General features: G+C 36.9%; 1 protein-coding gene across 1 annotated transcript in view; it reads right to left on the bottom strand.

Moving 5' to 3' along the window:
- Positions 1 to 3,573: 3,573 nt before the first annotated feature.
- Positions 3,574 to 16,742, bottom strand: part of dicer1 (dicer 1, ribonuclease III) — a 30,155-nt gene continuing 16,986 nt past the window's right edge. The window contains exons 19-29 of the mRNA XM_039670917.2: positions 15,577 to 15,730; positions 15,266 to 15,448; positions 15,056 to 15,161; positions 14,705 to 14,880; positions 13,101 to 13,920; positions 12,602 to 12,754; positions 9,954 to 10,737; positions 8,667 to 8,935; positions 7,844 to 8,006; positions 7,589 to 7,664; positions 3,574 to 6,671 (exon numbers count right to left, since the gene is read on the bottom strand). Of these exons, the coding sequence (XP_039526851.2) occupies positions 6,506 to 6,671; positions 7,589 to 7,664; positions 7,844 to 8,006; positions 8,667 to 8,935; positions 9,954 to 10,737; positions 12,602 to 12,754; positions 13,101 to 13,920; positions 14,705 to 14,880; positions 15,056 to 15,161; positions 15,266 to 15,448; positions 15,577 to 15,730 (3,050 nt within the window). The 3' untranslated portion in view covers positions 3,574 to 6,505. The remainder of the gene's footprint in view (positions 6,672 to 7,588; positions 7,665 to 7,843; positions 8,007 to 8,666; positions 8,936 to 9,953; positions 10,738 to 12,601; positions 12,755 to 13,100; positions 13,921 to 14,704; positions 14,881 to 15,055; positions 15,162 to 15,265; positions 15,449 to 15,576; positions 15,731 to 16,742) is intronic.

A 16,742-nucleotide genomic window follows, 5' to 3' on the forward strand; every position in this document is an offset into this window, starting at 1 on the left:
CTGATCCCAGCCCAGAACACTGGCCGTCATTTGCATTCCACCTACGTGTAACCCATAGAAGCATATGTACGTCTTTTCAACAGCTACAGATATTTCTTTTCCTCCTTTATCTACATTATTTGATGAACAAAGCCATATTCAACTTCTCCCTCCTGGATCATCTCAGCAGACATGCTACAGTTGCCTACTTCATCAAAAGTGCTGTACTTTGGTCAAATCTGGTTTAGACTTTTTTTTTGTACTTTAAAATGACGCAAAGCAGTTTAATCAACTCTGCTTGTCAGAGTTGGAGGTAAGAACAAAGCCTTAATAAAACCAAGAACCAGGAAATAAATGTTAAAAGTGAAGCAACCAGTGCCACCAAACAAAATTGGAAAATAATTAATGCAATAATAATGCCATCTACCATTGTTTGGATCAGGGGGTCAAGGTTTGGCTGGTTAGCGTGACCCTGTTAGCCCCTGTTGGTAGATGTTGTAACTACACCACTGGGCTGCAATAAATGTATTTCTTTATTAGGGATGAAAAAGGAATTTGATGAGTTCACTAATTTAGTTGCCAACAGGGATTATTTCAATAACACATGTAAAACAAAGAAAAAACTATTCATATTTTAGGACTTTTCAAACATGCACTATGAGGTTCAGGAATAATTTCTAACCCAATGCCACAAGACTGTTCAAGATGTATTGATATTCAATAAAAATACTGGATACTTGATAATGTCAACAATAATGTCACTTTTGTCTTATTGTCAAGTAATTTGCAATTTACTGTAATATCTGTATTTTGTGTGTGTGAGCATCGTACACATAAAGGACTGATGGAAAATGAGTCATTAACTACACTTATAAACTCATTGAAAATCATTCAGTTCTGATATTTTTTGTTTTCTAAATGAAACCGGAACACAAACCCTATCTAAAGTACAATTTCTATGCACATTAAAAAAAAAAAAAATATACGGTTACATTTTAGCTTAGGGTCCAACTATAAACAATGACTTTTGCCACAATAATTTATAATAACTGCTTATTAATAGTAAGGTAGTTGTTAAGTTTAGGTATTGTATATGATTCATGCAGAATAAGGAATTCAAATGTGATTTATAAGTACTAATAAAATGCATGCTAATAAGCACCTGGTTAATAGTGAGAACTGGACTAAAGTGTTACCAAATATTTATACTGTGTGTGTATGTGTATGTTTTAAATATGGAACAGAACTAAATGTTTTCTCAGTTTATTTCACATCTACCACAGCTAGAAATATAGAATATTGTATATATTATTTGATAGCATTATAGAGTATTTTGTCTAATACAAAAACAAAACACTTGTGTATATGAAGAGTTCAGATGCAAAAGCCTCTAAATGCCATTTGAAATTTTCTTCTTTAATGATGATTTTTATCAAGCTTGTATATTTAAGTTCAGTAATTTCACTTAAATGGCAATGATAATTACCTATTAATTGTTATTTAAGTGAAATTACTGAACTTAAATTTACAAGTTTGATAAAAATCATCATTAAAGAAGAAAATTTCAAATGGCATTTAGAGGCTTTTGCATCTGAACTCTTCATATACACACTTTTTTACATTGTACTAATACTTAAAAAAATACATGAATGTAATTACATTACATTTCTGTTATACATGAATAATTACAAAGTAGAACCTTCCTTTATCACTCCCCATACCAATATGTATGCATTTATGTATAGAAGTTAAAAACACGTAATATAAAGTATGAACTAATATTTCCCATTTAAATGTATAAATGTATTTGTTTCAGTTTCATATTTTCAATACGATCTCAAACGTCTGGACCCCACAGTAGGAACACTCAGAGCATCATGCTGGGATTATTAGTCTCAAACAGTCCCACCAAATCAGCAAATATCACACTAATAATCATAATTCATGGCATACTGCTGAACTAATGTGGTTTTGGATCCAACATTTAATTAGAAAGTGTAATACTGCAGCAAAACTCTCAGAACATATGCTCCAATGCTTGCACAGCTGATGTGAGATCATTTCTCACCTACCAAGAGTGAGCGCTCCAACTCTATTTTTTACTTCTTGGCAAACATTGATGCAGCAATACAAACTGTGCAAGTGGCGAAATGAATACACAAGACCATAAAAGGGCCCGCCGAGAGTGAAAAAGTATACTCGCAAACACAATTCATACCTACTTCATCTATTGCATAAGGCTCCTTGCAAATGTGATTAAAACATCGGTCATGGTTGCCGAGTCCATCTAAACGCGAACGTCCTCCTAGCACTCGTAAACGGGAGGCAAGAGCACTCCTTGGGTTAGGAAAATACTGAGGTCATCAGCATATGCTTGCACTGCGAAGCCCACACTTGCACTGTGGCGCGCGTCCGGCTTTTACAGCCGTGCAGCTCATAAAACAATCTAATACATAATTTCTCCTTTCAGGATCTGGAAATGCATATAGATTACAGCGCAAGCAACGAAAGGAACACACATAACACCACAAATGAACGACCATACCATAACTTTATTGTAGATATACTCAGCTACAATTACTTTAAAAAAAAGGGGACAGAATTTTTAAAGGTTTTTGTGATCCATAAGGTGCAGAATGCAAACCACTGCAGCACTGATACAGTATGAGTGAGAAATAGACATTTAAATACAGATATTGCGCTGCAGTTCGTGACCCATAATTCCCCATTTTAAATCCCCGTACTGTTAGTGCTCTACGGTGCTCAACATTCCCATAAGCACCTTCAAGAGGAGCTCGCCACACATTCCAGTCCTGCTATGTTGTCTTTGAACACCTTGCTGCTGCTAAGAGTGCATTTGACTTGTAAATCAGGATATATTTTTTCCTTAAAAAAAAAGAAAAAAAGTATGACACTTTTTTTTATGAAATAATGCCCTTTTAAATAAAATGTAGGGCTGATTTAATGAGACCTATATAATGTATTTAGCCCAAAAAGGAAGTACAGGTGGATGGGGAAGGAGTTTTCAATGACATGCACTAATACATCTGAATTCATATAATCTAATATGGCGAGGGGGCGATGGATGTGGGACAGTTCCGTCCCAACATATTAAAATCATGCCAGTCGAAAGACTTGACGGGTTACATTACAATTCCATATTCAAAGTATTACATTAAGGCAGGACATTAATGTACACATAGGACACATATTTAGCCCCAGATTGTAGAGATTTGAAACTACTTTTCTACAGTGTATTTTCTCTGATTACATCCTGCAGGCACATTGTATCTCTCTGATCACTTTTAAATACATTGGTAAAATACCAGCGATGCAAACAGCAGCAAGGCCAAAATCACAAGTTATTTCTTTAAACGTTACGGCATCATATATACATGTTTTGTAATTTTTTTTTTTTTTATCGTTCTGACATGAGGTAAAGTATGGCGCCCGAGTGCAATGCTTATTTGTGCTACATGTTTAAAAAAAAGAAAAAAACAAAACAAAAATTATTCTCCACCATGTAGGAAAATACAATCTGCAGCATATGATACGATGGAGGACCACTTATAGAAAACACTCCCACAGATGATATTTATTTATTTTTTTTTTACTGTGATATCTGTTCTGTGGGAATAGCTCTGGCATGATGATCGATTATTGGTTGTGAAAATATGTGAAAATAAAATTGGTTCTCAGGAAAAAAAAAAAAAAAAATCTCCATATCTATGCAGTGGCACCATACGTGTGATTTCACATTCTCTGAAAGGTAAAAATACAACAGTGAGAATTAAGCTTAAACAAAAAGTGAAGGGGGAAAAAAAAAGTGTGCGCCTTTCAGAGGCTTGGGGGGGTGGAAGAACGTAACAAGCTGGGGGGAAAAAAAATGAAGAAACAAACAAATACACACACACAAATCATAAATTTGCAATAGTCTGAGGGTTAAGGGTTACAGAATCAGTGTCATATCGCAGGGCCGGCACACACTGACCCTGATGCACAAACTCGCGCCATTTGTTGAGGGAATATGGAAACCCATTGATTTCCAATGACTTTCAATACTCAACTTTGGGGTAGCGACTGAGCTTGTGTAAAGAGGGTCACTCAACTCTTGCAAAAACAGAATCAGATTGCACTCACTTTCAAGAAGGGGAGTACTTCGGTTGGAGCCTCAAATGTTTGTGAAATCTTGACTTTAATCGGGTTACAAGACAGTTTGTAACCGACAAATCAATTTAAAATAGCCTATGAGATATAGAAGCGGGAAAACAAAAACTGGAAGGCAATTTTCCAAGTATGAAGCATGGCACCAAAAGTCATTCACCTTATGGAAACCATAACGCTACAGTAGCAAAAGATGAGACAGTTTAGATGTTACAGGTTTGAAAGGCACCACTTTAGAGCATACTCCAATAAAAGAAGCAAATTCAATGTCAGTGGGAATGTATTCTAGTGCAAATAGTGGTGAGTATATATATATATATATATATGTGTATCCCCTTATAAGGTGCTGATGAGTGTATACTATGCCTGAATGCCATTCAGATTTGTAAAAAGGCATATCCACAAATATATTAATCAACATTTTATGATGAGGCCAAACTATTCGCAAGGGTCTTCTGAGGTAGCAATGCCTGGGATTATGTAACTTCAGGAATAGTTTGTCCGTAACATAATAACAGAAGTATAGACAGAACAAGGAAGAGAAAAGTTAGGTAGCCTTTAAGATTAAAAAAATGTTCAAATTTGCACCCTTATTTCTTGGAGTAGCAATGATAGACAAGGGTGTCTTGTTTTCTCACTATTAATACATTAACAAAACAAAACGTAATTGGTAAGACTGCGAGAGAGAAAAGCGAAGAAGGCGAAACGCATGGCTTATAAGAACTTTAAGTGCAATCTATCGATTTTCTCAAGTGTTAAGTAACCCTTCTGACCGATGCACGACTGTTTTCATGTGAAGCAAAAACCTCAGAGAGGCATCAAGCTTATGTACGGAGAACCTTTGTCTTCTCAGCATTTCCCCTTCAAGCATAAAAACCAAAGGAAAAAACAAACGGGGAAACAATTTCCACAGCCTGACGAGCACACAGAACAGAAAAAAAAACAACCCAACAGATTTCAAAAAGGTAAAATTAAAGAGGTAATACAGTTACAGTGCAAAAAGATGAGAAATTCAAGCTTAAACATAGCACCAAAAAAAAAAAAAAAAAAACATGCATGCAATTAACTGAGGTATTCAAGTGAAGAATGCCTATTAATAATGAAAACATTTAGTCTAGACAAGAGGCTACAACACATTTACGCTAAAAAAAAAAGGCTGGTTACCACATCTCCAAACATGTGAATGTTGAGGGATTGATTTAACAGGTGCAACCTCACAACGCTGCATCAGTATCGACTTTGGTAAGCGATGCACGTGAAGTCTAGCGAAAAATCGGTTTGTCCAAAAGACGGTATGTAAAGGTGCTTTGTGTCTTACAGAATTATCCGATTCTATTCCTCTTTTTAATATAAAATCTGCAGCATATTTTCCCAGGTGATATGTCCTCCTGTTTATCGTTCGTGTCGTTATATCAAAACTAAGTCAGTCAAGTCAGTCTACGGAGACATCTAATGTTCATAAAGACTGTCAACTAAATATCATCAATATCAGTATCAAAAGACATTACTGAAACCCAAGTATCAACGCATATTTCGTAATAAACATTTAATATTTACTTTATATAACGTAGTTATGACGTCTACACAACCCACAACCCGGTTGGCTACACGAACACGCATCCTCAAGTGCCGTTTACAACTGCTGATTACAGTTATCGGGAATGTCAAATTCCTATCCGTCTTAAGGATGCGAGGGCCTTTCTCTCTCGATACAAGTGATCTAAACAATTTTGCTGGCAAAAAAAAACACGTTCATGACTCTCGTCAAAATAAAAGCGGACACTAGTGAAGTGCAATTATGATTGAGAATATATCATTTCAAGATAGAGAAAAACATTTCCAACAACACCAACACTCGTTCTTTCCACGTGCCCTTCCTGCCGAACGGCAGCAAAATGGCACTAGTGCACAGATTGAGGAATTTTGTGTTTCTATGTTGTTGTATTTCTCTTATATAGTTGATACCTTGGAGTTTAACTATGTACACTGTAATACTACCTAGAAGCTTTAGCTTTTTTTTTTTAACCACTACCACAAAGCAGAGCATATATCTTTTGTAATGTTAATAAAAATAGGGAAAGGGGGACCTGACCTTTTTCTTAACACTTGCAATACATAAAAAAAGCACTCGTGTTCAAACAAAGCTGGGGAGAAATAAAGATTGTGTTTGCGCACGTAAAGAATAAAATGAAATATGAACCCTATGTGAATTACTCTGAAATCTTTTGACTCGATTCATTTAAGTTAGACAACCCCAATGAGAACGCAGTCAGCGACAATTCTTCACTCGGTCGTAAACTGGAGCCGAGAGGGGTTCTGCTGTGTTTTTGACTGGTGTGTCGGGGTGTCTGCGGTCTGAAGCTCAGTTGGTTTGGACCTGAGGTTGATTGGCTTTGAGACTGCGCAGGGCTCGGCGGGCGGCCGCTGACTTGGCTATCCGGTAGCTGCGTCCCACGCCTTTGAACTTGCCTTTGCCCACCACTTCCACTGTCACCCGTACTTTTCCATCGTAGGTTCTCTCCGCAGGGCTGTTGGAGGCAGAAAAGGAAAAACATTGATATGGCTATGACTATTGAAAATTTTCATGAATAAAAAAAGCAAGTAACCTGTTGAAAACTGGTTGAAAATAATAATTAAAAATGTATTTTAATTATAAAATTATATTTTTTTTTAAACTACAGCATCCATCAGTAGCTATGTTTCGACTGACCTATTTTTATGCGCTTTTTGGAATAATCTGATTAAACAAAAAAAAACAAAAAAAAAAACACGCTGGACGGAAGCAAAAAATGCGCACAAAAAAAAAAAAAAAACTTCTGCACTGGATAAACTTTTTAAGGTTTTTCCATCACAGCTTACGCTTATTTTCTTCCTGAATAAACTTTTTCTCCAGGAAGAAAATAAGCGTAAGCTACGATGGAAAAACCTTTACCGAATAAACTATTTGATGCACGAAAAAGACATGTGACTTTGCAATGGGACGGCATAACTGGACTAACTAGCGGACCGATCCTAACACAAAAGAGAACGCAGTGCTGGAGATTGTCTATGAATCTGCTGTCTGCGTGAAACACGCGACTTGTGCGCACAGAAAGCTGATTGAGCAGACAAAAACACAAAATTATGCTAAAATGCCTATTTTATCAAGTATCGTCATAACTACAGTCTTAAATGAGTTAAATTTACTCACATTTCACATTTCTCACAAAGTTGCCAACCGTACTCACATTTCAGATTCCAATTTCTTATAAGCAGGTTGTAGTTAATCGGAAATTGTCAGGATTCAAAATGTTTAAAATGACTCATATTTGCTCTGAACCACACACTGATAGAGTAACTTTTACAGAGCATCAAGTTTCGCACATTCAAATGATCGCTACTATGCGTGTATTGTGCAGATGAATATGTGAGGGGTTGCTTGTGTATAAGGGAAAGACATTCCCACCTGAACTTAGCAGTCTCCGGTTCCATCTCCAGGAGTTCACGCACTGGGGATCGAGGGACATTAGCGGAGAATTTTTCTAGAAAATAGGGCGAAAACAAAAGCAGAGCATTTCAATCTGCCATTCCATCATGCATAAAAATGGCACGATGTTTGAAAATGACTGAACTTATGGTCTTCGCCACATGAGCCGGCAGACAATCAGACGAAACAGAAATGCAGAACTGATTTACTCATCCGTATGTCTTTGCCCCTTACCTATGAGCGGCCTCATCATTGGATAATACACTTGCCAAACTGTCTCAAGTGACATCCCGCTATCCATGTAAATTGCACCAGCTAGCGATTCAAAGATGTCTCCCATTGCTTTGGGGACCTCAATGTCTTCCTCCTTCTCCTCATCTTCTTCCGATCGGCGAAGCTATGAGAGAGTAAAAACAAATCTGGTTCCTTTTTTTCTTTCTTTCCCATACACTGAAAATACGCATTTCCTCTCAGGACAGAAAACTGTGCTTATCCATGTCAAATTCACATCCCCAAACTAATAACACACAACAACAAAAAACGGAAAATGATTTGTGGAAAAAAAATATATAACTGTGGTCATAACTTAAATGTGAACTGACAGCTATGCTGCACTGTAATGGTATTTCCTCTCAAAATGAACTGCGATCAATTACTCCTAAGTATTACACTTAAAATACCTGAATGTCCAATATTGGGGACAACATTACCCAGCTAGGTAATTAAGGGGAACATTACTTATTTTATTCAATTTGTCTTTCCTCTTTCAGTATCCAGTGTTGTCCCTTAGGCATAAAATGCTTTCCAGTCAAACAAGACTAGATTCAGTGCCAAGATAACCATTTCAAAATAAATTAAATCCAACTGCATTTTTACAATCCAAAAGCGAAAACAAATACAAACACAGACCAGATTCCCGATGACTGCCAGTGATAGGATGTCACGGTACTAAACCTTCATGAAACATTATACATCTACGCTGACAATGGCATGTAAATGAAATGATCATTTCCAAGGCCTAATAACTTAAACAGATAACAGCGGGATGATGGCTCACCTCCGAATCCATTCCTTGCATTTCATTCTTCTCCAGCTGAAATTGCACAAAATCATCGATCACGTGGAACAGTTCGGGTGAGACAGCTTTGAAGTACTTGTGGTAATCGTACTTGACAGCCAGGGAAGCAAATATGGTGTTGTTGACAAGTGCAGAGCGCAGGTCGGTCAGCACGCCTGGAGAGTGCTGCCGGGTATCTTCATAAAGGTGCTTTGTTATGAGGTAGTCTAAAATTGCATCACCAAGAAACTCCAATCGCTGATAACAATCTGTCGAAGTTCAGAGTGGTACAAATGAAACCATTAATATCACATTTTATTAATATATCAGCGTCACACCATAGGAAATAGAAATATTAAGTTATTGTGATAAACACAAGTGAAAATACAGTATATTTTTCTGTAGTTGTTCTCGCCTGGCGCACACAGCAAACAAACGGTGTGATGAGCCTATGCCAATTTACAAAGAAATGATTGTTTTATAATAAAAATGTTTCTTAATGATAAATCAGAAAAAAATAGTTAAAGAGTTATTGGTTAAAATTAAATCGAAACTGCATAAGTTGGGAGTTTTGTTGTTAAAAAGAAGAAGAAAAAAACACTTTAAGCAAAAAAAGTTATGCAAAACTGAAAATTGTTAAGTAATGCAAAATAAGAATACTTAATCTCAAACTTGGAGTTGCGTGACATAGCAGTAGATTTTTTTTTTTTAATTTCGGTACATGACATGAATGATATTTAATGTATTTAATATATAAATAAATACAATACATTTATTTTATATAAGTCACCCAAATCAACTGAGGAACCAAACAGTTACACTAAATGAATGGGTAACTACAGTAATTTAATAATGAAAAAAATACATTTGATTATTATTATACAATTTAATATAATAGTAAGAATTATTATCACTATATTAATTCATAATAAACTACGTTATAATTAAAATAACCTTTTGTTTGAAGCACCAGAGATTATCCAAAAAATGGGTAGCAATAATAATAACAATAAATAATAATAATAATAAATAAAAAAAATAATATTTGTTAGTGGTAATTTAAACAATTTAAAGTACATTAAATTGTACAATTCATTTATTTATAAATGTATTAAAAAGTATCATTGTTATTATTAAAACGTTAATCTACATAATTTATTTAAAAAATTATTATTATTATGGAAATATAAATAAAAAGGTAGGATAAAAATTTAGCCTAAACAGTACTGTTTTAGTTAAGTGAGATCCTAAAAGAATCAGTGATGGAATCAGAACTAAACCACGGACCTGTTATTGTGTTGTAATGATACGAGGCGTGCGTGAAGGCCTGTAGAAGATATGCCTTGTTTTGAAACGTGTAGTTTATCTTCTTCTCAAAGTTCTCGAAGCCCGAAATGAGGTGGTTGAGGGTCCGCTCGGCATCCGGGTGGTCGAACATGCAGCGCGGAGGGATCTTCAGCCAGCCGTACTGCAGCTCGGCCGATCCCCCTGAACTCTGCTTCTCCGGCGGGAGCACCTTCAAGCCGAGGGAGCACAGAAACAGCTGGGCTGCCCTCTCCCCACAGCTGGTGAGGTAGCACCCCAGCAGGGCCTCCACACAGTCAGCTATGCTCTTATCAGCGATGCATTGCTCGGTGTGGAGGTCGTAGGAGATGGACTGTTTCCCAATATCCGTGCCACAGTTTTCCTCGGAAGGGTTCCAGAAGCCCACCACGAAGTCATCCTCCTCGCCAGCTTTGCTGGGGTCCAGGTAGCACATGGCATCCCAGGAACTGTAGTCGAACTCGTCAGCGCCACTGTCTGGGGAAAAGTGGGAGTTGTGAGGTTTTTTGGGTGCTTTCCATTCGTGGCCAGGCTCAGCCGGCTGGAGGGAGATCTTCTTCCCGAAGGCGCCGGAGCCAATCAGCATGTTATCGATGAATCTGATGTGCTCGTAGTAGTACTCCAAATCATCTTCCACATTGACCTCTTCTTTAGACTGCTCGACCTCCACATCCTCTGCTTCTTCTTCATCGTCGTCGTCATCCTCCTCCTCATCATCACTGGCTTTTCCGTTCGCCAAATCTTTATTCTGAGAAACAAAAACAGATTTCCCAATGTTTTAAAGCTCAACAAACCAAACAACATCATGAAAGGAACGCTCACAGTCCAAGAGCCCTGTGAAGCCAAGGCTCACTATCTACAACAGATTTGCAAAGATTACAATTTAAAAGTGTTTTAGTTCAACCACAGTATTATGTTTGCTCAGGAGAGCTCTAACAGAGCCGAGGCTCACAGTCCAAGTCAGTGACTCATCCAATCGAATGTGATTCAAAAGCTGAAACGTACTCTTTTTTTTTATATCATTAATATGCCAGAACTTTGACCATATGAGCAAATGTCTACTGCATATGCATTCAAATGTTAATATCCATGACACCTAATACTGTAATAATACATGGAAGTGACACTTAAAATTACAGCAACCGAGGCAAATTAAGTACACTCCTACCATACATATACACCTCGAACCACACAGAGCGACCCAAACATACAGACAGTCTCCTTCGAAACCATGGAGAGAGCTGGTAGAAACCAGAAGCAGAGTTCTTTCCATTTTTCTTACTTAGTTGTGTTAACAGTTCACGTGTCCTAATACATCGCATATAATCAAACACAGATGGAAAACTGTGGTTTACATTTAATAAAAGACGGTACATTTCTTAAGTAATTGTAGCACTTCTTTCTGACCTGATATATTTCTTTGAATCGTGTCTTGGCTTAAGAGCAGCAGATTTCTTGAATTTCATGATATATCCGAATAAGCTTATAGTGAAGGTTGCGATATGGTAAGGTTGAATATCCAAACAACAGATCAAGAATTTTTATATATATATATATATATATATATATATATATATATATATATATATATATATATATATATATAAAATGTTAAAAACATTAGGGGTTCTGTAAGATTTTGTAATCTTTTTGAAACAAGTCTCTTATTCTCACCAAAGCTGTATTTATTTGATTAAAAATACAACAGTAATATTATCATCACAATGTAAAATAACTTTTATATATTTTTAAAATGTATTTTATACAGGTGATGGCAAAGCTGAATTTTCAGCATCATTAATCCAGTCTTCAGTGTCACGTGATGCTTCAGAAATCATTCTAACATGCTGATTTGCTCCTCAAGAATAGAAAGTTCTGTACCATTATTTATGTCTCTACTGTAACTTTTAATCAATTTAATGCTAAATAATAATTTTCTTTTCTAAAAATAAATAAATAAAAAAGAATCTTACTGACCAAAAACTTTCGTTTCTAAATTTTTTTTCAATGTTCTGCATAAAATATCATACATTTAAAAAACATTACCGTATTTTATCATTGCATTATTATTATTAATTTATTTGCATATCGCACTTGCCCTCCATATTATGCTTTTTACCCAAAAATCAAATCCAATTTGTATAAGGGTAATTTGCTAACTCATTTCATTAGGTTGCCATTATTACATTTAATCTATGAGTTAGGCTACTACCTTTTTACTTATTCATCCATTTCTTGTATTTAGAAGCTTGGAAGTAATTACCCCAGAGACAACAAGTGAACTGTGGAAAATTTGTTAGCATTAGCTTAAAATCAAATCAAAGGTGTGTCATGCTGAACTAAAAATGTCTAAGATTTTTCATGTAAAATAAATAAATAAACAAATCATGCCCTCTATTCTGAAACCCAGCTTCAGGCAGAAAGGATGAACCTGCCCCCTAGTGGCAGAGACAGGAAACAGCTACAGCTCAACGATGCCAAGATGTTCCTCAGCTCAAGGCACAGAGCCATGTAAACAGACTTGTAATTGTGCATGAAGATGCATGTTGATATTGGGTTAAGCTTGACATGAGTTATCGGGTAAACAAATGTAGATGCTCTCTGACTCATACCTCATCTGAGTCCCACTTGTCCATGCTGCTTTTGTCCTGATTCACAACGTAGCCCGGAGGAAGCCAGTTTACCGGCGGATCAAAGATGGATACCACCATTCTACTAGGAAGGCCCTTTTTCTTCCCCAAGCGGTAAAGGTTACAGTTGCTGACCTGGAAAAAACAAAGGCAAAACATTTGTTTTAGGTTTAACAAATCAAGTAAAAATGAATCAATATTTAAAAAGAGGCATAGCAACTGCCAAATGGTATTAGTAAATTAAACTAGCACCCTCTGACATCAGTAATTGCAAGGCGGTGTGTGACGAAAACCAGTAATAATTCAGTATGCAAATATTATAAATGAATCATTTAAACTTTAAAAGGTAGTATTTTTTTTTGCCCATTTAAAAGTTGTTGCCACAACGCTAGAATACTGTGAGCAGCTCCCAATGCATTGCAATGTGGTTACTGGTGTGTGTTTAGTGTTTTTTGCTTTGCAGTTGCTTTTTTAACCTTACCTTCTTGCTTCTCATGTATGACAGCCTGCCCTCATGGGCATCAGGATACGTGCAGAACAAGTAGGTGGTGATGGCGTGTTTCAGGAAAGAGTCACCCAGCATCTCCAACCTCTCTAGATTGAAGCCATCACTGGCATTGGAGAGGGTCAGGGCCTGCAAGATGAGGCCGGGGTTGGGGCCCAAGTTTTTCGGAGAATCCCAGGCTGGACCTGCGCAGGATGTTACAGATGTCACGTCAGAGACCTCTGATGACACTTCTAAAGGTGCTGTGGTGCTCGTTGCCATCTCTGGTTTGGGGCAACAGTTTGAGGTAGGTTTTTTCACATGTCTGTCACAGAGATCTGAGTTACTGCCTGGGGCACATTCATCGCTGGGCTGAGGCTGTGGCTCGCCGGCTAGAGAACGCCGCACAGGAACTGAGGTAGTGGTTTGAGTTGATAGGTCACTCTCCAGAGAGCCCAGCTGAGAGCATTGGCAAATGTCATGTCTGTGTGGGAGGTCGTCGCTGTCACACCGAGAGCTGTTAGGGAGGTTTCGGGAACAGACACAGTTGTTCTTGTCTTTGTTCAGCGTCTGGAGATCAGTCACAGGGAGCATGTGGGTTTCTAGCTTTTTATCTGGTGTGTTGCAGTTCTCACAGGGGAGAGCGCCCTCTGGAGGCTGGGAGGCCTCCGTATTGCAGCTCTCCTCGGCAGTGTGGTCTGAATCTGAGCTTGTGTCTTGTTTACAGTCATCGTCCTCTTCCATACATGCACTGGGGCAGGAAATGAAAGATTTGCTGTCGATGGATTTCTTCCATCCGAAATCCAAATTAGGATACCTGGGGTCAATATTCAGTGAGATTAGGACTCGCATTAAAATCAATTGCTTTCTAAGGTAGCATCCTAACCAAGATGTTACCTCACAAATTGCTGTATTGGAAAACTCTATAAAACAGTAACTCTCTGTGCAACACTAAAGACTCAACTGAATCCAATAGAGTTTGATGTTAACATGTTGCAAAGCTATTTATACAACCCTAATGTGAATAAACGAACATTGCACGTGCCAAATTTAGGATAAACAGCCATTTAGAAATTGAAATTAATGGTTGCCAAGTGTGATTTTTATTTGATGGCCGTTGGCAATATCAGAGCAATGAAAGATTTGTTTCAATACATATTTGTTGAGGAAAGTCAGTGTTAGGCTTTATGAGAAAGTGTTATAGCAGTAGCCTTAGGTAGTCTATTACTAGCTAACACACTTTAATACTTTATCATATATATATATTTTCTATAACATTTCAGTCAACTAATTTATTTGACAATTGTTAAACAAAGACAATAAATTTTCATTTAAATAAGTCAGAGAATGGTAGCCTCTGTACATCTGTGCTGTCAAAATACAAGTCCCGCATTCTGAGTACGGTCAAAATAAAAGTCCCAATTCTGACACTTAAATCAAAGTAGAAGACGCAGCAAAATGCTGCCTACATTTTAGAATAGCCTTTCTTGTTTTGAGTGTGGTGACAACGGCTTGAAATGCCACCTATTAAGGGAGCTCGCTAGGTTTTGTAAAAGAACAAAAGAAGTGTAATGCGTCTGATTTGTGGATTTTCAAATGACCTGAAATCAGGAGGCAGGGTCTTAGACCCGACGCCAGCGTCAATGGCTGTCTGAGACCGCAGTTCTTCGGCCGTCAGAAGGCAGTGAAGTCTGTAGAGAATGCTGGGAAGGCAGACAGCTTTCCTCCACAAAGAAGCTGGGATGGGGTGAATGGCACAGAGCTCCGGAACTAAAATCTAAGCAGATGGAATAGAAATACAACCAAAGACTGTTATCTGATGCTAGTCAAACCTCTGTATGACCGTTACCGCTCTCACTGGAAGGAAATACTCGCGCACACACAGTATGATTAGACTTAATTCAAGTATGATGGCTTTTAATTATCACCACAAATTCTTTGTCAGTTAATACCTGTTTGTTTTGTAGGCTTTCCCACTTGGCCTTTCTCTTCTCCGCACTGCTGAGAGGAAGGGCTTTCCCCTTTTGATTAAGGTGCCGAGGAGTTAAAAGATTCAATCTACAGGAAAAGACCACCATGGATATATAATGAATTTCTCGGGGAGAAAATAAAAAGAAGCACATACCAGAATTTTTTATTATTATTTTTTTTTTACTTCCTACCTTGAAGATGTGTGGTCCACATCCAGTAGAGGCTGGTTAACATTAGACAGGTCCAGGTTGTACTTGGTTTTGTAGTACTCGGCGAAAGTCTCATACTCTGGAGAGGGGAATTTACTGAGCGGGGTGAGGTCTGTGTAAACGTCAGCCACATAGAACCGATGTGGCTGGTCAAAATTACGATACCTGAGAGGGAGGAATGAGACAGAAGAGTGGAGTTCAACTACAGTGAAAACAGAAACACAGTATAAGTCATCAATGAGAGCTTAATTACAAGGGTAATAAGACTCAGAGATCACAAGTAACTTTTGTACCTCGGAATGATGACAGCATCCTGGTAGTCCTCCAATCTGAAAATGAATGGGTTTTGCTTGGTGTACTGAGTATTTGGAATGCCAATGCGTGCTTCAGACTTTTCAATATCCTCCATGAACTTGAAATCCAAGTCCAAGGTATTGGAATCCTCAACTGAACAGAGCACAATATCTTAGAGAGCAGGAGGTGGCCAATGGCTGATATATATATATAAATTAAATTAAATAGTGTGGAATCACACACACACACACACACATATATATATATATATATATATATATATATATATATATGTGTGTGTGTGTGTGTGTGATTCCACACTATTTAATTTAATTTAATAACATTTACTACATTAGAAATTAATTATTTTTTAGAAATATGAATAATTTGAAAATTAAATGATATGAAAAAGATTATTTAAACTTGATAAAAACAATAGCATAAACATCACAGTAAAGTATAAACAGATTTATACTTTAGATAGCAACTTCTTAATTCTGTAATTGTATTATATTATTATAATACTGTATATTTTCAGTTAAAAACACGAATAAAAGGAAGTAAACAGTGCACCGAGTAATATGGTATGTCTTCACTTGGAATCATATTTTCTAAAATACAGACTAGGTAACACTAATTGTACATTCAGTACATAATGAATATGACAGCCAACTGGATATTGTTCAGAATAGTTCTAAATTAAGGATTTTCTTCAACTCGTTTGTGTCTATTAACAGAAAAACTTTCCAGTAAACATCCTATTTTGACAAATGGACAATCACTCAGTACATTCATATTTAGAAATGTCACATATATTTGTAAATGTTTGCAAATTTTGTCAAATTTAATGTGTACAGAATGCCAATGGTAAATCAGAAAGTTACAGCGTTTACCTTATTACTAATAACAAAAAGGCTATAATACATGTTCCATTGACTTTTTTATTTCAAAGTTCTCTAATTTATGAGTGAACTGTTCAGTTTAGTCAACTGCTCAGGAGCCGAGACTCACAGTGATGTCAAAATAAAAGTCCCAGAGCTATTTAAACAAAAGTCCTGTTTCCATCACTTACCGGCCATATAGAAAAAAATGTATTTAGTACTATTGATAATTTAAAAAATGCAAAAATTAGCCTTGGCAATATATAAGTCAACCACTAGCGGTA

The sequence above is a fragment of the Pimephales promelas genome, chromosome 15 (genome assembly GCF_988280905.1).
Source record: "Pimephales promelas chromosome 15, fPimPro1.hap1.1, whole genome shotgun sequence".
NCBI lineage: Eukaryota > Metazoa > Chordata > Actinopteri > Cypriniformes > Leuciscidae > Pimephales > Pimephales promelas.